The sequence below is a fragment of the Lissotriton helveticus genome, chromosome 6 (genome assembly GCF_964261635.1).
Source record: "Lissotriton helveticus chromosome 6, aLisHel1.1, whole genome shotgun sequence".
NCBI classification, from domain to species: Eukaryota; Metazoa; Chordata; class Amphibia; order Caudata; family Salamandridae; genus Lissotriton; species Lissotriton helveticus.
Window position 1 is genome coordinate 1,182,491,706 of NC_136067.1, and position 20,773 is coordinate 1,182,512,478.

At 46.3% G+C, this 20,773-nt stretch overlaps 1 protein-coding gene across 2 annotated transcripts in view; it reads right to left on the reverse strand.

Annotated features, from left to right (window-relative positions):
* The window catches only part of MTCL3 (MTCL family member 3), a 275,713-nt gene that overhangs the window by 142,417 nt on the left and 112,523 nt on the right, over positions 1–20,773 (reverse strand). Inside the window, exons 4-5 of one of the 2 annotated variants that reach the window (XM_078648897.1) lie at positions 13,685–13,756; positions 10,290–11,465 (exon numbers count right to left, since the gene is read on the reverse strand). In XM_078648897.1, coding sequence (XP_078505023.1) covers positions 10,290–11,465; positions 13,685–13,756 — 1,248 coding nt within the window. The remainder of the gene's footprint in view (positions 1–10,289; positions 11,466–13,684; positions 13,757–20,773) is intronic. The other variant, XM_078648898.1, reaches the window with a different exon arrangement.

The following is a 20,773-nucleotide window of genomic DNA, read 5'->3' on the forward strand; positions in this document are numbered from 1 at the left end:
AGACGCTCTTTCAAACAGAAACTTATCCGCCAACATAGGGAAACCCTAATCACAGACATCTACCACTCGTCTGCAAATGGTCCGACTAAGATGGACCTTATATTCCATACTGAGAGACCTGATTACTGGATCTCTGTGATCAGAACGCAACTATTTATCGCCAAAACCACATCCACTCCCCATAGTTGCAAACTTACCACTATACTCCCTTTTAGATCGGTCGGTAGAGGCTACACTACGGTGACCATCTACACCAACAGCACGGTCCTTATCCAGGCCAATAACGAGAACCTTGAAGCCTTCGACGTCCTTTTCCCCACATTAAGCTCAACCTCCCCAACCCTACCTCACCACGCCGTAACCTCCTATCCACCCTCCCTCACTACTAACAGAGAAGACTATGATCCTCTCCTCCGTGACATCTTTCCTACCTGATACGCCCCCCCTCGCCCCGTTGTCTCACAACGGGCATTTACTACAAATCAGCCACAACAGGAAACTCCAACCCCTCCTTCAATCCCCTCTTCCAACAGCCACACCTCCCCCAGTTACCGCCTCCCTCATCCCCCTACTGACAATACTTTCTTGCCTCCAGGAACCACACGCCCCACAAACTTCATCCCAACTCACAGTCACTCAAAGCCTCCCCCTGACCCTTCCCCTCCCCGTCCTCCGTCTTCAGTAACCCCCCTCCCCTCGAGTCTCATCCCTGCTCAGTCACTCAAAGCCCTCCCCTGTCCCTTCCCCTCCCTCCCCTTCCCCCGCCTTCTCCCCTGATCCCTCAACCTGATCCCATCAACCGCACCGTGATCCCTCAACCTGATCCCATGAGCCTCATCCCAGCGCACAGTCATTCAAAGCCTCCTCCTGTCCCTTCCCCTCCCCTTCCTCCGCCTTCAGGAACCCCCCTCCCCTTCGAGTCCCATCCCAGCTCACAGTCACTAAAAGTCCTCCCCTGCACCTTCCCCCGTCCTCTCCCCGGACCCCTCAACCCCCCAACCCGAACCACAACACACCTGGCGCTACCCCAGATACCCCCATCCCCTCCCTCAACTCTGTGTCACAACGCCTCGCGGCTCTAGAAAACCAGATTGTCACAATCACCCAGGGCCTACTGGAGATCCTCTCTAACCTAGGTATAGCCCGCAGACCCTCCAAATGCCCCCCGCTGACGGCTCACTCCGGCAACGCTAACAGCTCTCCTAGGCCCACAGAAACCTCTAGTACCCAGCTTCACTATCCCCCCCTCAAGATCTCGGAATCCTGCCTACAGCAGACTGCAAAAACCGGAGACCCCTTCCCCAGGTCCAAGACTCATACTCCTTCCCACACTCCTCCAAACCCCCTATCAGACACAAAACACTTGACTTCAAGGCCTTTAAGATCAGCAGCACCTATGTCAGACAGCGAAGCAGCCCTACTAGCCGCCACATACAACACCCCCGCATTAGATTCTCCCAAATCCAAAATCCAAGTAATCACTGGTCACCGGAAAGTCCCTCCCAGCACTAAACCTCAGAGATACCCGGTCCTCACCGCCATACCAAGGGAGATCAAAGATAAATTGGCCAGCAATCAAGAGCAATTCTCCAATTGCTAGTTAATCAACTGTAGATCGGCCTCATTGCACGCAACAGAACTAGCTGAAGCCATCCTCACTCACGATATTGACATTGCGTTCCTCACAGAGACCTGGCTAAATAAGATATCCCCTCCCTGCCTTGACTTGCTGGTACCACCTGGCTTCTCCCTCATTACCAAAGACAGGATAGAGCATAGGGGAGGAGGGGTGGCTATCATCTACAAGGACAGCCTGGAAATCTCGGAAACCACCTCTTTTGACTACGATTCTTTCGAATGCCTATCCACCATCATCAAGACCAATGACAAAGACTCTCTACGGTGTCACCTGCTCTACCACCCCCCAGGTAAAAACAACCCTTTTGGAGAACAACTTTCCGACCTGATTGCACAAGGCGCACTCGGTGACTCCAATAACCTAATTCTTGGGGATCTGAATCTTCGCTGGAATGAGACGCACAATCCCCTAATCCAATCGCTATCCAGCCTCCTTCATGATAACAACCTGCAACAACATTGCACCGAGGAGAATCATTACAAAGGAGCCACACTGGATGCTATCATCTCACAAAAGAAATCAATCACGATCAACCACATTCTTCCCGTCGACTGGTCAGACCACCACATGATCCTCTTTCATATCAATCACCCCATTACCTCACATAAACCCCCCCAAGACCCCCCCAAATGGACAAGAAACATCTCTCAAATACCCCTGGATATCCTGGATGATCAGTTAAGCTCTCTTCTTCCGGCCAACAAAGCGCACCTTTCCACCAATGAGCTCATCGACTGCTACAACTCCGAGCTAGTGTCCATACTCGACAAACTTGCGCCACTAAAGCTCAAAAGAAGCAGAGTTAACCCTTCCAGAGCGTGGTTCAATGCTGACCTCAACGCAAAAAGGAGAACTCTAAGAGCCAAGGAAAGAAAGTGGAGAAACAACCCAACAGCCATTCTTCGTGATCAACTGAAAGCAGCCCGAAGGAAATACCACAACCACATCAAAAACAAAAAATCCAGCTTCTTCCGCGAGGCACTGGACAAAGCCAAAAATAGACCGAAGGAACTTTACAGCATCATCAGGCACCACACGTCCAAACCACTGTCTTCTTCTGTGCTAGCGTCCAAAGATCTTTGCGACAATTTCGCCAATTTCTTCAACGAAAAGATCACATAAATTGAACTTTCACTTGGCCCCAACAATTCACACCCCAAGAAGACCAGCTCAGCTGCTCCTCAGGCTCTCTCTCCCGGCTCTTTGAGCACCCCCTGGCTTAGCTTCCGCCCCGTCCCAGACGCAGAGATAATCTCGCTGATCTCGTCCTCCAAACCATCAGCTCATATCTCTGACCCCATCCCTCCCTCACTAATCATGAAAATGAAATACTCTCTTGCACCTATATGGGGCACCATCATAAACAGCTCCCTAAAAACGGAGTGGTCCCTGACTGCCTAAAAATTGGGCAAGTTACCCCCCTGCTGAAAAAAACAGGTCTTGACTCAACAGACCTGAACAACTTCAGACCAATATCTAACCTCCCTCTACTAGCCAAAACATTGGAACGCTGTGTACTCCTGCAACTGACTCATCATCTGGACAACATCAATCTCCTAGACCCCCTCCAGTCTGGCTTCAGACAAGGATGCAGCACAGAAACAGCAATGCTGAACATCATAGACGATATCCACGGATCTCTGGATTCAGACAAATGCTGCCTCCTCATTCTCCTTGACCTTTCTGCAGCATTCGATACGGTGGATCACAAACTCCTCACCAAGGCTCTTCAAGAAAGAGCTGGCCTCGGCGAAGTAGTTCTCAAATGGTTCTCCTCATTCATACACAACCGAACACAAATAATACAAATCAAGAATTTCACCACCGAAATCCAACAGGTCAATAAGGGCGTCCCCCAAGGTTCGTGCTCTCACCTCAGCTTTTTAACATCTATATGGAACCACTCTCCAAGCTACTCAGAAAAGCCAACATCCGCTTTCACCTCTACGCGGACGATACACAAATCTATCTGGAAACTTCCTCTCTCACTGACATACATAGACTAAATGATGTCCTGAAAGATGTTCAACAATGGCTGACAAACAATCACTTGAAACTGAATCCAGACAAAACTGAGACACTCCTCATCTCGAACAAGGAAGACAACCCTCAAATCACCGAATGGCTAAAAGCAATCGATGCGCTTAAAGGAAATCTTACTCTAGCCGACTCTGTTAAATCCCTTGACATCATCATAGACCCCAAACTAAACATGGTAAAACACATCAAGAATGCAGCCAAAGGTGCTTTCTTTAACCTCAGATTGTTGAACAAGATCAAACCCTACATCCCTAACAAGGATCTCAAACTGGCCACTCAATCTCTGGTACTGTCAAGACTAGACTATGGGAACGCAATCCTAACAGGCATCCCGAAATCGAACTTGGCACCGATCAAAACAACACTACATGCTGCAGCTAGAATGATTACCGGCATCAAAAAATCGGATCACATCTCCCCAGCACTCAAGGAACTCAAATGGCTCCCAGTAGAAATGCGTAGTAACTTCAGAACGGCCTGCCTAACCCACAAAGCCCTCCATACCGGCAAACCCGAATACCTGGCAAATGAACTCAAAAAAGCAGGCCAAGCCAGGAATCTGAGAAGCTCGAACTCCTTCCTGCTCATCCTACCCAAAACCAGAAAGAAAAGAACAGCGGACTGCTCCTTCACTGGAAACGCCCCCAAAATCTGGAACTCCATCCCCCCGCACATCAGAACTATTCCTTCTTTTGTGGAATTCAAAAGGCAACTCAAATCCTTGTTCCTGATCCGCTCCCTTGGCTGTGGATAACCGGGGTCAGCAAGCAACCCCTGAACTAAGTGACCACAGTGAATCCCATAACCAAAGAAGCTCGGCAACTCACCCATGTTCCGCTTACAATGTCACACATTGAATGCTTATACCTTACATATGTTATGTTCATGTTCATGTTTATGTTATGTATATGTTTATACAGATTTTGTCATTCTATTACTGTAAAGCGCTCTGCTACCTCCGGGTCTTGACAGCGCTATAGAAAACTTCCTAAATAAAAAAAATAAAAATAAATACTTTGAACTATATTGTATACTATAGACATCAACCTATGTCTAGTCCCTTCTGGGCCTTCTTGTGGTTTATCATTTCTATTCTTTAGCGCTAACATTTTCTTAGTTGTATCCTATTAACACATTTTACAAGAGAGCTATGTATTTTCACATAAACACTTACACTACCTCTAGTGTGCTCCTACTATCTTACAGCAAACTAAGCTCCATTCACTAATGCTCATAGACAGACAGCAGGGATTAGTTATTAGGGGTTATTTAGAATTTGGCAGAGGTGGGACACATGTCAAAAAAACCTTTGTATACACTCTTGACATCCAACAATTTTTTGTGTATCATGGGCATCTGCCAAACTCTAAATATCTCTCGTAGTCTCTACCACAATATCCAAGGTCCAGCTACACTTTACCAGTTGAATTTTCTGACTTTATGTTAGTTTTTAAGAACTTGGTCTACATTTGAAGTTAGACATACTAGATGTAAATACATGGGTATTATTACTTTTGGATGTATGCACAGTACCAAATTTCTCAACTGGTTCAACCCTGTGACATCACCATTCCTTTTTTTTTTGTTAACTTTTTTTTTCAGTTTATACATCATAAACAATAACACACAACTGGCATCTATTCAGTGTATGTACGGAGATCAATGACCTCATTAGTGGCACGTAGGACTACAGGCGGCATCAGGGAGGGAACGGACTCATGGGAAAGGGATACAAAAGCATACAATAATAGTACTGTGAGAAGGAATCAGGCACGGCGCTGATACAGATGATGAATATCACTGGGGTCCACCCCCCTGCTCCCCATCAGATCCAAACCCAACAGGCGTGTCCAACCCACTGCTCCCACTTTCAGTTGTGTCATGTGAGGAGAGCTCCTCTTCTGCCAGCCCGGTCACACACATAACGTGCCAGGCCATTAAATCATCCTGCAGCTTCTCATCTCTCTGAGTGAGTTGCAAGTGAGTTTCCTCGGCCAGGGACCACTCCGGTACGTCTCTGAGCCAAGTGGACATCTCCGGGGCCCTCTGCTCCATCCAAGTTATCGCCACCCTGCGCCTGGCTAGCACCAACATTAATTGCAGGAATTTATATGAAAGTTTCTTTTTCTTGGGCTTCCGGACCAGTGCAAACAGACAATGCAGGGGTTCGAGTGCCATCTGAAGGCCAGTGGCTGCGACTATTCTCTCCACCACCCCCTCCCAGAATTGCCGAAACAAAGGGCAGTCCCAGGCTAAGTGCAGGAAGCCCGCTTTCTCAGCGTTACATCTAGGGCATGCGTCTCCCCTATACTCAGAGATACGCTTCAGTGACACCGGGGTAAGGTAGGTGCGGTGTAAGAAATTGAAGTGAGTCAGTTTAAACCTTGTGTTCCATGAGACCTTGCGCGTGAGGGAACCCATGCGCGTCCATTGTCCCAGGTCCAGTGGGGCGCCGAGATCCACCTCCCAGGCTGCCCGGGACGGTGGCACCGGGTGGGTTGAATCCTGTTTCATGGTCTTATAGAGAAGTGAAATCAGCCTACGCCCCTTGTCGCAGGAAAGGAGGATGTCCAAGGTGTGGCTTAGAGGTGGTGCGTCTGGGTCCTGGGGCCAGGTGACCTTCGCCACCTCACGGAGTCCCCGGAAGTGTAGATATTGTCCCTGTCCAAGGCCAAAGGCCTCTTCTGCCTGCTCATAAGTAAGGAAGGACTCGTTAGGGTAAAGGTCAGTCAGAACTTCACAGCCCCCCTCCTTCCAAGAATGAAAGTATCCAAATCGGGAGCTCCCTGTGAAAGGGTGCCCTCCGTAATACTCTCTCAACAAACCGCTGCCATATAGCGGCCGTGTGTCGCACAACATAAGGAAGGGACGTGTCCGCACCTACCTTGCATAAGTGCAACCTGCAGCGTTTGGATATCTACCCTACCAGAGAGGAGGCGTGTCTCCCAATTGTCAGTGTCGGTAAACCAACGGGCCGCATGTTGTAACTGGGCCGCTTAATAATATAGATCGAAGCGTGGGGCTTCAAGGCCCCCCTCCTCCTAGCTGCGGAGAACGGTGTGAAGAGCCACCCTACTGCGTCGGCCCGCCCAGAGCAGGGACGTGAGAAGCGTATTGAGAGTGCAGAAGACTCGTGGTGGGAGCGGACACAGTGAGTTCTGGAGGACATATAACGTCCTAGGAAGCATCACCATCTTGGCGATGGCCAGTCTTCCCATCAACGAGAGTGGTAAAGAATTCCAGAAAGGCACTGACTGCTGTAAGGACGCGATTATACGATCCACATTCTGGGATAACGCCTGCGCGTCCGTCAGAGCCACCCGTATACCAAGATAACGGAACCCCTCCGGTTCCCAGTGCAGCCCGAGGTCCGGTAGGTCTCCCAGGGGCACCGAATCCAACCCCGCCTGTGGAAAGATCAGGGACTTATGGCGGTTGAGTCGTAGCCCCGACACCTCCCCAAATGGGTCTAAGTGTTGCAGCAGTATCGGCAATGCATCCCGGGAGCAGTCAAATAGAATAAGGCATTGTCCGCATACAGGGAAATGACATTGCACGTGTCCCCCACCCTGACACCCCACTGCTCCATGTCTGTTCGGACGCGAACAGCGAGGGGCTCTATGGCTAGGGCAAATAGTAGCGGCGAGAGGGGACATCCCTGGCGTGTACCTCATCCCAGCTGCCAATCCTCGGATCGCGCGCCCCCAAGTTTCGCCCTGGCACGAGGGACTGTATACAAGATGCGAATCCAGCGACAAAAATTGGGGCCTAGCCCCATGGCACGGAGGACCTCGAGGAGATGATCCCAATAGACTGTGTCAAACACCTTGGCGAGGTCAATGGATATCAACACCATCTGCTCTTCCCGACCACGCACCTCATGTAGAATGTGATTCAACCTCCGCAGATTCATAGCCGTATTACGTCCCGGTATGAAACCGCACTGGTCCTCGTGGACCAAGTGAGTCATGTATGGCGCTAAGCGAATGGCCAGTAGCTTGCACAAGATCTTAACATCCGTATTGATAATCGTGGGAAACATCCTTTACAACAAAACTTTTACAACGCAATGCTTTTACAACGCAGGTTTTACAACAAAAACCATTACAACGCATTGCGCTGGGGGGCGCTCTAGGATAGGGAATAGTTTTAATTTACTATCCAACACCTTCCCTACTAACCACGGGGACTGGAGTTGGAATAGTAAATTAAACTATTCACTATCCAGCACCCCAAAGCGCTATGCGTTGTAACAGCATGCGTTGTAAAAACTGCGTTGTAACAGCATGCGTGGTAAAAGCATGCGTTGTAATGTCATACATGCGATAATCGTGATTGGGCGATATGATGAAGGCTCGTGAGCTCCCCCCCCCCCCCCCGGCTTCAGGATCATGCATATTTCCCCCAGCGTCATGCTCGGACATCACCGTTCCTGAACTATTTTTCAAAACACTCTGGTATGCATTTAGATAATATCTCATATAGTTTTCTACGGACTGTATGTGGAGCGATTTGTTTATTTTTCCTTACTTTAAGTTGCCTTACTTTCCTGGGTTCTGGCTTTACCTCAGTTCCTCAACATTAGTCTAACCCACTGCCCACAGTAAAACAACTTGAGAGCGTTGACTGCTTCTAATCTCGTCTTTGTAATTTGAGTTCTTTTCTGATTAAAGATTTAACCCCTTCCACACTCATGACGAGCTGGGCTCGTCATGAGGTAGCCTCCTCGCACGCTCATGACGAGCCCAGCTCGTCATGAAACAATGGGAATCAACAAATCTCAGCACAGAAGGGGAATATGCTGAGCATCGATGTGGTTAACTGTCACCTACCTCTTGGTATTCTATTTAGTATGTATGGGGGTTTTGTCCTGCATTCATCTTCAATGCTATAACATATTTGTTTATTCTTCCTTGCCATTTTGATGAATACATTTTGATATATTAGTTAACATGTGTCCGTAAACTATGAATGAAACCAATTTGGATACCTGGCTGTAATGTGTTTCTTTCTTGATGGAATAGAAACATTTTCTTTGCTCATTGAGCAGGTTTGGGAAAATACCTGAATCTATTTGAAATTTTCAATGCACATTTTTGCTTGTTCCAGATATTGTTAGATAAAATATCTTGATTTTACATGCTTTTCAATTCTCTCTTGAGATTCATAGCCAATAGTCCCTACAACATCAAATCTGTAGTTTAGTGTTGGTTTAGCAAGTATGAGGTATTAAGTAACAACACTCGCTCTGTAATGTTTAATGTGCAGAATTTGCCTCTATGCAGCAGAACATCGTTTTAGGTAGTTTGCACTGAACAGTGTCACTCTAAAAGATTGGCATCCAATACTGACATTTGTTGACGCTTGTTCCTACCCTTGGTAGTCAACAGAACATCCTAGTTTTTTTAGGTATCCAGTTTAAGCCATATGGCATCAAAGTTACTCTCCCTTTGTCTAGATGAGCTTGCCCTACTGGGTGATTTTGGTAGCATGAAATACTAACGTCATAATGTTTTCTTGACATGCCTCTTAAATGTAGTTAATATATTTCTAGATTCAAATAGTTTGACATTGCTCACAAGGTTCACGTTAGCTCCTTATTGCCCCGGTTCTCCTTTTCACCAATACACTTGCAATCAAAAGCTTATTATAAATATTTCCATTCAGTCACAGAATATTCATGCCATTAACATGAAAATATGTCCTCATTTTTTAATCATGAAAAACTCACTTTTTCATGCATGTCCATTTCTCCCACAGATTTCAAAGAGAAGCCTCCTGTTGAATATTTTTAAAGTCATGAAATTCAAGATTCCGGTCAAATTATGGTTCAGATCAAATGTTTTTCTATAGGTTTGCCTTTTTGGAGTTTGTAACTGTCTTCCATTGTTTACACTTTCAAGTTCATGTAAGGGGTAGTTTATTTTGTCATCCGTACCCTTTTTTTGAACTTCACTTTTTCTGACTGCTGTAACCCAAACAAGCCCTGATAGACATCCGCAGCAGCGACCTCTGGGGAAAAGAAAAATGGGGGACTGATTTGTGTGTGGTGACTCCTGAAAGACTTTGACAAGATAAAAAGAAAATCTACTTGTAAAAGAACCCTTTGACTGTACAAATCAGTGTTCACACATTTATTGTCTGAAATATAAATATACAACTGAAGACCATATTGAACACTTTCTAAACTTTGTTCCTTTTTGTTCATATCTGAAAAAAACAATTTGACATTCTCTATTTTTACCTGACAGGCGAATATGGCAAAAAGCAATTCAAAGTTCACGAGGTATGCTAATGCATTTCTATGACGTTTTTTAAACAGAGCAAAGCCAAGTTTGTACTGTACATGGTTAGCCAAGCACTTGAAAGCAGTTCAGCCAAAACATAGATGTTTGTTTGCCTACATACAGACATTATGAGAAAGTAGCACTCATTCTTACTATGTTTAGAGATGTGTGAAAATATATATACATTTCATTATACTGGGACTTCATTACTAGATGGATAAACACGTGTCAAGAGGAAAAATGTAAAATATAAACACTGCATTCAGACCCCAGGTTGCTGCAACATACATTCATCCCGACACACAACTGCTTTTCTAACTCACCTGGCTGACTGATAATGGATCATCTGCACTTTGGTCATCCGCTGACTTTGGAATTTCTAATCTGTCAATGAAGGTCTGCAGTTCTTTCCTGAATGCCTTCATCTGGGCATTAATACGATAAAGCAGCTCATGTTCTCTTATTCTGCTGCCCTCATCCTCTTCATCCATCAGTCCAAAGAGATCTCCATTAGCCACATAAATTCTTGCCTCCGTGATGATTGTGCTGGTGTCCGAAATCAGACGATCTATCGTCTTTCCCAGACGCTCCGCCTCCGAGCGGATGTCCTTCATTTGCTGCCTGTCAGCATAATTCTTTTGCCACCCTGATGCTGGAGGATAAAAAGATCGGGTCGGAGTCAAGCAACGGATGTTACGGACCTCCTCTGAGTCACTTTCACCACCAATTGGACCTTCTCGTTTTCTGTGAGGTGGGCGTGAATCATCATCACTTTCCTTCTTCCCTGTGTCGCTTTCAGCATCACTGTCCCGGGGGCTGCCACGGATTCCCAGGTGGGAGGCCAGGTCATAGCGCTGCATATTGGACATGAGCACTCTGTTCTCATACTGTAGCTGCATGACCTTGCCACTCAGCTCATTGATCTGCATTCGGGCAGCTTTTAGTTCTTCTTGCAAGGCCTCAGTTTTGGCACTGTCAGTATGCCTAGAGCTCTCATGGCTTGCAGATTTGTACTTGTACTTGTTCATTTCAGCAGTAATGCGTTTATTCTGCTCCTCCATGTCAGACAGGTTCCGTCTAAGCAGTTCTGCCTCATCTTCAACCAGCTGCAGGTGCTGACGCAGTTCTGAGAGAGACTCATTTTGCTCCCCTAAGAGAGGGTTGGTGTTCCCTGAGTAATCATCTCCCCTTAGGTCATCAAGCTCTGCTTTCAGGCCCCTGTTTTCCACCTCCAGTTCTACTATTTTCCTGCCCAGTATGTTAGCTTCTTCTTCCACCAGCCTCAAGCGGAGTTTGAGTTCTGCTTCTCTGGTGGTTGGAGGTCCCCCAGCCTCACCTTTTGGCAGAGGGCTATCCAGGTCTCCATAGAATGACCTGTATTTCTGTAGCTCATGTTCAATTCGGTCTTTCTCTTTGTCTATCTTGGCCATTTTCTTTCTCATGAGGGTTGCTTCTTCCTTGACAAACTGAAGTTGACATTTCAAATCGTCACTGTCCTCCTCAGAAGTAAAGGAGAAAGGCAAGATTAGGAAAATAAAATAGGAAATGGGATAGTAAAGTAGGGTTTGATTTAGAGAAGGTTGGTCATATATGTGAAAAATAGTGGTAATGTAATTTCCTCTATACAGGTAATGTTAATTTCAAATGAACCAATGCATTCCGAAAGCACTAAGGGTCTTATTAAAATTATAGCAGGCATCTCACTGTTACTTAGAGATACTAGCCTGCCTAGTGGGGATCTTTGAGCCTTAAGTGCACTGACTGCTGGGGCAGATTACTTGAGATTCAAATGAATAACAAGAGAAATGGCATGTTTTTGCAGCCCACTCTGCATTAATTCTATTTTCCATAAATCATCTGCCACAGTGAGAGCTACTCTGTGGAACAAAAATGCATCAATGACCCTCATACACAGGATGTTTTTCTGTGTAGGGGTCAGTGGTTGCCTTCTTTGCCATAATTAGGACAGAAAGTCCATCACAGTGACCAGTTGTCCCTGTGGCAGATGGGCTTCCAGAATAAGAGCTTCTAACGGTAGAGCCAGCTAATGGCCCAACCATTCAAAACCCTGCGGTTTTCCCACTTGTGTGTGAAGCAGAGAAACCACAAGTTTGGCGAGGCGAGAACACCCAAAATATGGAAGTGCTCCCGATCTGCCAAACTCTAACTGATAGACCAGGCACTACATTGGAGGATTCTAGACTGGTGAAAAATCTGTCAGTGCTGGCTCCTTTGACAAAGGTAATTCTGTGAGTGGGAGCTCCATCAATGGGTAATAGGATGACATAGAATTTACCATTTCCTTCACAAAATGGCCAGATCACTTACAACCTTACTATGCCACTTTTATTCTGTAACAGGGTGCTGAAACTTTCACTGGCAGAAGAATGTGTTGTTGGAAATTAAACTGGTGCAGCAAATCTTACAACCTTTGCTTTTCAGAGGATTATATGTTACTACACTTCTCCAATTCAGACTACTATTGTTTTACATTTTTGAGACAACTTAGCACAATATTACATATTTGCTTGAAAAAGAAAGTCATTTCAGACTTCTAGAGAGGTGAGGAAAAATACATGAAAGAAATGTTTTCTTATAAAATGTTTTGAGCACATATATATATCAAAATTTACACACGTATTTTCTGCACATTTTTCACATTTAAGCTGATTCTAGTTAATGTAGACCGGAAGTTTTTAGAAAAATGCCTCTCATTAGTTGTTACTTACTTTGCTTGTAAAACAAACTTTTATTTTTGTCGAAAAGCTGAAGCAACATTGAAAACGTGTAAAGATTACTTTTTCGTTTCACATGAAGAAAATTATATTTTTTCGTTGAGATTGTGGTGGAATAGCAGCTTGTATGTCTTATATTCTAGCTTCAAGGTAAAAGTAGTGCTTGAGAGAAAGTCTTCTATATTTTAATTAGACTGAACTTGTATCTTTGCTCCTTTTCTTTATTGGTTGGCTGTCTGAGAAATTATGTCTTACTGATAATTTTTGAATTCTGTCGTTTTATGAATGTGTTGGCAGCATTTTAGATTCAAATTCCCTTATAGCTTCCTTTAGACCAGGTTCCCTTCTAGCTTCTTTTACAGGAGATACCTTTCAAACTTACTGTATAGGAGAGGTCTTTGTGCAGCGAATAGAACAGATTTCCATCCAGACTTTCTCTCTCTCACACACTAGAGATTTGGATGAATTTTTCCACTGCCAGAAGGAGTTTAACTTGACTCGTGGGCTTTCCACAATGACACCTTCTGCATGACTTTTCACCAAATTTCCAACTTTTTCCTAGATAAGCTGACTACGGTTTTCCCTTCATGGGAAACTGAATCTTCTTTTTATTTAATTTGAGACTACTTTATAAAAGTTAGTCTTTGCATTTATGATTTTTAATTAGCTTGAACGATATTGATTCATGCATTGGCAATTGAATTTCAATTAATGTGATGATCTGAACTTTTATCTTTGCTAATCTTTTAATCAAGCCGTATGGTTTGCAAATCCAATACACTATGTCAATATTTGTGGGGCTACACGTGCTTCGCGTTATTGAAATATATTGATTGTTGTGACAGCCTCGGTCCAGAACAAAAGATCAGTTGGAGTACAGCATGAACCTGAATTTGCACCAGATAGTTTGTCAAGTTCTGTATTAAAACACATGACTAGGGACTTAAAATAGTAGCTAATGAAGACTTTGATACTGGACATACCTCTGGTGGTGTCTGCTGTGACTTTTTGTCCGACTTTTGAGAGTCTTTACTTCCTCTTCTTTTCAGAGAAAGCTGCAAAGCAAATACATAAAATGTCATTATGCTGAATGGAGTTGGTAGACTTTACATTTAAGTTAAACATATGACCTTTTGAGATAGCCAGATATCTTGGTTCCCAACAGACTAATATTACTTTAATTCATTTGTGTTAGTTACAAATTCTGGAATGGTACTTGAAGTGACATCCTGAAACCATCATGGCATCACAACAAGTGGTATGACACAGCATTCTCCTATTGTACGAAATAACTTCAAAATGTCATAGAAACCAATAAGGCAATTGCAACAGCAGAGGGGTTTGCACTGGAATCACTTAAGTGACAGCCTGCCACTTGCTCCTCACAGACAAATATGTGATCATCAATTTCTGGCTAGTTGATAGTGTAGAAAAGCACTCACACGTCCATTCCCTTGGTTAGGAAAGATGCCATAGGGGATCACGTTTTAGAATCGTGGCAATACTTAAACAAGTATTAGCAAAGTGGTCTGCCTTGCGTTTTGAGTGCTGAATTAACCATTAAAACAGACTCCTGCAGTGGAAAATAGAACAAACATTGCCAACGTCAGTAGGTCTAGCTTGCATTTTCATTCTGGTCTAAAGTACTGTAAAAAAGTGAACTGCAATAAACAAAACAGAAAAAAAAACCAGCCAATGATTGTTTTCTTATACAATGCATCTATGAGATAAAAATATGTGCATGATGACTCCATGTATTTTTGAGCTAGAAAATAGGCCCCCAGCATTGCAATGCAAGTCCTATATAGGAGGTAAAATTAGACACGAAACAGCCAATAGCATGCTGTGAGAGTTTAATACTCCTCCGGGGTGGAGCCAAATCCGAATCTATGTATATTTTAAAACCTGATAAAAATAGGACTGCAGAGAGCTCAAGCTCGACCTGTACGTGTTTATATGTAATATGTGACAATTAAGTGTACTCTTGAGGAATAAAACTGTGTCTCATTAATTGCAAAAAAGCACTTCATGTAAGGTGGAAAGATGTACCAAACAGCCAACAATGTGTTGGGAGAGATAGATGCTCCTCTGGGAGGAACCAAAGTCCAGTCTGTGTTTTGTTTAAGGAATTTATAACAATAGGTCATGCGAATAAGTCAGCTGTCATGCCATAAAGGATGGAGACACAACAAGTGCATAAAAGAGGGATGATTTCGCCAAAAAGGGGGCCAAGAGAGCAGAAGACAAGAGAGAAAACAAAAGGAGAAAGGAACACCATGAAAGGGGCGCAGACAAAGTAAAATGGGGAACAGAATGATTGATGGAGAGCTTAACAAGCAGGAGGCAGAAAAAGACCGTGATGGGGCGCTATAGTGTCCTGCCGGACATTTCATGAGGAAGACCCTCCGTAGGGGCTGTGCTTATGTCTATGTCTATGTAGGAGTATTTAGAACGCACAATGTTACTCAGAGTGTGTCCTGGCGCTGACTGACTGGTAGCAAGACACCCACTCCACACCCATCCAACACAGGCGTCATCGATCAGGTGACCCCGCTAATAACAGGGGTGAGTGCATGTGCTCAGACCAGTTATACCCACAAAGTAATGGTGTCTGTGTCATTCATAATTCACCACGTGGGCCTAGGGCCCCTGACACTGGCGATGAGGATGGTGGATCGCACTGTGCCCGGATACTGCCTCTTTATCCTTGTTGTGCGTATCCAGCAGTCACAGGGAGGTGAAAGTGAGAGATGCGCCCTCCAGAGAGGACATCAGGGAGAGGAACAGACAAGTAAGGCAGCCTGTGGAGAGGCAGGGCACTGGATACGCCAGAGAGTAAGAGAATCCCTGCTGCGCCAGTTCACCACGCCCGCAAAGATGAAGGTGCAGGGTTGATTGGGCTCAGCAAAAGGCCCCTGACTCATGCCCCATGGCAGAGTGGCTAACAATAATAAATAAGAACCCCCAGATCTGCACCCTCACACAACTTAACTGAGTCCATGCAGTAGAGGGTACACCCTTGCATCCCTCAATGTGGTGGTGGCAGAGGTCTTGGAGGAGAAACTGAGGCGGGCACAGTGAGCACAGAGCACCCTCAGTGGCTGCATGCCACCGCCGAGGAGAAGAGTGAAGAGTGATCATTTCCTGCAGTGGCCCACGAGTCGACACCCAATTGCAGGAAAAAAGAGAGGCTGTGCGAGGGTAGTGGCATGAGCTTGCTGCGGGGCCAGCGCTGCTACACCGGGGCACAAAACGGCCCCACACCTCGAGTAGCCCGATGCTTCTGCCAAAAAGAAGAGACCCTTCGTCTCCTGCAGCAGCCCTGCTGCACCAGCAATCCGCTGCCTGAACACAAAAGGAAGCAGCGAGGTACTGCAGCCAGTGGAAGTCACATAAAGACACCATGTGGCTTGGTTCCATCAGCATTGGGAAGGAGAAACGTGTGCCTGCCTACCGTACTCTGAGGGAGGTCTCCACGTCGAATACACCGGGGAGAAAGAGCCAGCGCGGAGTCTACGAGGTGAGCACATCCACCTCTGGATGAAGGGGCCACAGTTTACCAGCGTTGAGGCAGCAAACTGTCGAGGGCACGGGAAGTGCTGCACGCCTCTTTGTGATTGCCTGCCGCCACCATCACCTAGAGGAAAAGAAGCTTACTCCCACAAGTGGACAGCATCAGCGGAAAGCAAGTTAAAGGAGAGCGGTGGACTGTCCGCTCCCAGCAGTGACGGCACGAACCATAGAGAGCAGTTGCAAGAAAGCATGAGCCTTCAGTGAAATTCGGCCCTGCTAAGCCGTACCCAAACAACCACCCTGGCAGCACTGTCTAGGTGACACTGAAAGATGCCCAGAAGAGCAGCAGTACCGAGACAACAAGTTCAGGATATAGGGGACGCACGTGTCCAGAGCTGCACATCTGCATCAGACACTCATCCAGCCCAGAAACTACTGGATCACAACACTCAAAGAGGACCCTGCACCATCACAGGCCACACTGCCTCCAGCACAACCTTGTATCGCCATGCTGGCCGTTCATGGGGAAAACTCTGCTGACTGCATCACTGTCACATTGGTAGTGGTACTACACCAGTTCATCAGTACGGACAGAGGCCCTGTGAGGAGAAAGGCCTCAGAGGGAGAGATCAGGTAGAACAAAAGCAAAACACAGAGGAGGCATCCAAATGCTAACCTGTTGGCCCCTGGAGGACAATCAGGCACTGCACACAGCAAGCGGACAAACTTTGCTGAGGCAAGCACGCCGGGAAGCACAACAGACATTGCCAAAGGGAGACAGTAACACGTTGGTGACAGTCAGCCAGGCCAGACAGGTGAACCAGAGGATCAAAGCCTACAGCACCACCCTGCCAAGAACAGGACACAGCTGCCAGTCACAAAAACTTACAGATATGGTCTGACGACCAAGAAGAAGAGGCCCTGTACGATGCTGCACTCAGAACAACTGCCACAGAGCTCAAAGACAGTATTTGGCTGCACAGCATGAATGACGTCCCAGCGGGACGCCAAAGGTACTGGACGGTCACCGCCAGCCCTGCCACAAACCTGCTTGAAGGCTGTTGCCCTTGAAGTGAGAAGGGAATTCAAGGAGAACAGTGAAAGGGAGGAGAGCACGGTGACCCTGCCTCCGGGTTAAGGAGCAGAGACTTCACGAGAAGACACCTGGAACACGAGGTGCAACCAACCCAGTGCAACCCACTAAAGAGACTGAACGTTCACACCCCAGAAACACCATTGTGACATCCCTATCTGCCAGGTGACCCTATGAGGTTGGATGGCCAAGGAAAGCAATGTCAGACTAGAAGGTGGATGGAAGCATGCGAAACCGCAACTGTGGCCCCAACACTAGGGACCCAATCAACCATGACTGAAGCCAGCAGATCCTCAAATCCTGCTCCACACAGAGAAGAGTGGGCAGAACCATGGCTTGGAGTGATAGCCCCGAATATGTCCCGAAAGAATTAAAAGGCACCACACAGTACTCAAGGAGACCCCACACTTGAAGCTAGTGGCTGAACTACAGTGACAGTTGATGACTACCAAGTCCCAGTTGGCCGTTCCTGACTAAAATGTGTACTGCTGCATTAAGAGAACAAAAGCTGCTGGTTCACACTGGGAAACCTGACAACCAACCAACACCAGAAGGAGGGAAGATCAAGAGTAACTAAGCCAAAAAGACATGCTTGAAAAGACTTGAGCTGCTGACAAAGCACATCTATCCACATGATGAGCCACAGTGGTGAAACAAGAAAAACCTGGCAACAGCATAGCGGAAGAACTGAGAGTGAGCCACACGCACAAGCAAATCGAGTCTATGTCCCATACTTCCACGTACAACCATCCAGACACAGTAACTGACGGCTCACAGACCCAAGGCATCCAGGTTGAAGGCTGTAGATACCTCTACAAAGGAAGGATGTAAACACATACTGACCATCACTCCAAGTTGTTGATGATGACCCAAGAGAGAAGGCTTGCGACCATGAAGGCAAGTCGTCATCACCTATCATACAAGTTCATCAAGCGGCTGGCAACCCCATCATGCCAGCCCCTGTCTAGTGCAGCATCACTACCACCCCAGGAGCATCGAACAACCAGAGTGGAGCCCAAAACCATCATAATACCGACATTCAAAAAGCACCAGTGACGCCCTGAAGAACAAGTCAACGAGCGACTACCTGATCACCCCACCTGCATCATGATCCCAGTGGCAACAGTATGCCTCAGCCATGACCCATCTATCCCAGCAGTTGCATGAGTGACGACACAGTTGCTCCTCAGCAGTCTTTCAATAGCCCAGATGCTGCACAGATGCAGCACCAGTGCCGACCACACATAGTCTAGTGGCAACGTATCCAAAGGGTATCCACAAGCGTGAGAGATGGACTTCACACTTCTCCACCAACAGATGGCAGGAAATAGTGAGACCTTAGTCGGGAGACTTCAACAGGCAGAAACATGTCCCGGCGGTCTTCAGCGAGTCAAGCAACACCACCAAGGCAGGCTTTGCAATGGACTCCACCAACACGTTTGAAGTACCCTGTTTTCTGAATTGATTAAACCAAACACAAATCATCCAGAGCATCAGCAAAGTGGACGAACTCCCGACTAGGGGCATGATTCCATCTGGTATACTTCCAGAAGGGCCCGGACAGCTATGAACCAGTGTTCTTGTCATGAACCCCTCAGGTTACACTAATAATTTAAGGCGCAGATATACCGTGGCATCCAGTATCCTCAGTCCATATATTCCCTGCTATTCTGTTGATTGACTCTAAAGAGTAATGGACTACAGTGTATCCAGTTTGTTGTGTTTTTGCTTTTAATCGTTGGACTCGTCCTTTCTATTGGATTTTGGGAGGAATGTACTGTCCTGCTGGACACGTCATGAGACAATCACTCCCTAGGGACTATGCTACACCCATTCCACAGCCATCCAACTCGGCTTTGAGACCTACAGGCTTTTCCAATGCTTTTTGGCAATGCTATAGAGTATTGGTAAAACGTCCTTTTCGGTGATGCTGTGCAGCTTCTGCAAAATAAATAAAAGGGAAAAATGCGTCATAGCGTAACACACATACCGCGCATGCACATCATGATGCTACTGGAGCCCCCACCATTCAGTAAGCATGCATGTGCATGATGCCTTATGTGCGCACCTGCATCACCACACAAGGGAATGCCTACTAAAAGACACAGGTGCTATTTTTAAATGTTTTTTTATTTATCATTCCAAAATGGATAAAGCACATTTCGGCAAGCAGAAGGGCCCAGCAGGTAAATAGAGCTTCCAGGCCCTGCATAAAATGTTAACATTTTTCACAAAAAATTTTGAAAGGAGCGCAGTGGGTGTGAGAGCAAAAGGAAGAATAGGTGGAGGTGCAGGTATGGGGAGTGGGTGGAAAAATAGACTGAAATAAAAATAAACCTGCATGGTAGAGAAGGAATATAGGAATTATAAAGCAGCACATGAGGGAGACAGCAACATGGAGAGCAGGGTGAGTTTGGTGGAGAGGCACGCGAAAGAGGAAGACATGAGGGAGGGAGCAACAGAGAGCACGGGGTAGGTATCTGACGGGAAGAGAACCGCACATGGGAATGACAACAGATGCACTCTCTTAAAGTGCTTACTGAAAAAGAATAGTTTAGTTCCCTAAAAGTGGGCAGTTCAAAGATACAAATCAGCCAATCAAAAGGATGCCTGTTACAACCCCTTTTCAGAAAACCATGGGGCAAGCAGGATCTACTGAGCCCAACTGTGGGTGTTGAGGCCTTTTACTCCTGATGTCCCAGAGCCCGACTCACTATGGGCACAGAGCAAGTGCAGTAAGTACCCTTCAGCACTTGACTCTCAGTAGTAGTGTAGGTCAAGCGATCCAAGGCTTCTCGGGGAGGAGGTAGATGCAGGGGATGAACACAGGCTCACAAGTCAAAACATATTTAGTAGCAGAAATAAATGATTGTCCAGTCAAATACTTGCCTTCATGAAAAAAAGAGTATTAATGCACGACCACAAGATAAAATCTGGCATACACAGACAATACACACAGTTCCCTGAGGCCAGGGAACTAGTGTTCGGCAGGCAGTTCCCTGAGAACCATTTCCCTCTTACTAGTGGAAGTGTTTATTCTCCATTCACTAGAGGTGACATTCAAGTTAAGCCCCACTAGTAGTCCAAGTCTCAGGAGTCCCACTCCGACTTTTCCAAAAGTCAAAGTGCACTATATGGCAGAACAAGTTCCCCAAGGACCTTTGGGCTCTGCCATCAGTCTTACCCGCTCTTGCAGGGGTTGCAGGATGGTGTCCCTGGGACCGTTCCTCTCCTGGATATTTCAGAGGGCCGCAGAGGCTGCTGACGGTGAGTAGCACCCAGGGCTCTACAGGGGCAGAGGCTGGGTTTCCTTGCACTTCCTATGGTGAGATAGTAAGTTCTTCTGATCCTCCTCATAGGTGGGAGAAGATCCCTTAGGTTCCAATCCTCAGTTGGAGCTCAGGCATACCCAGGTCACCATGGTGTTCTCTCTTGATGACGACTGAACCAGGTAACGTTCCTTGTT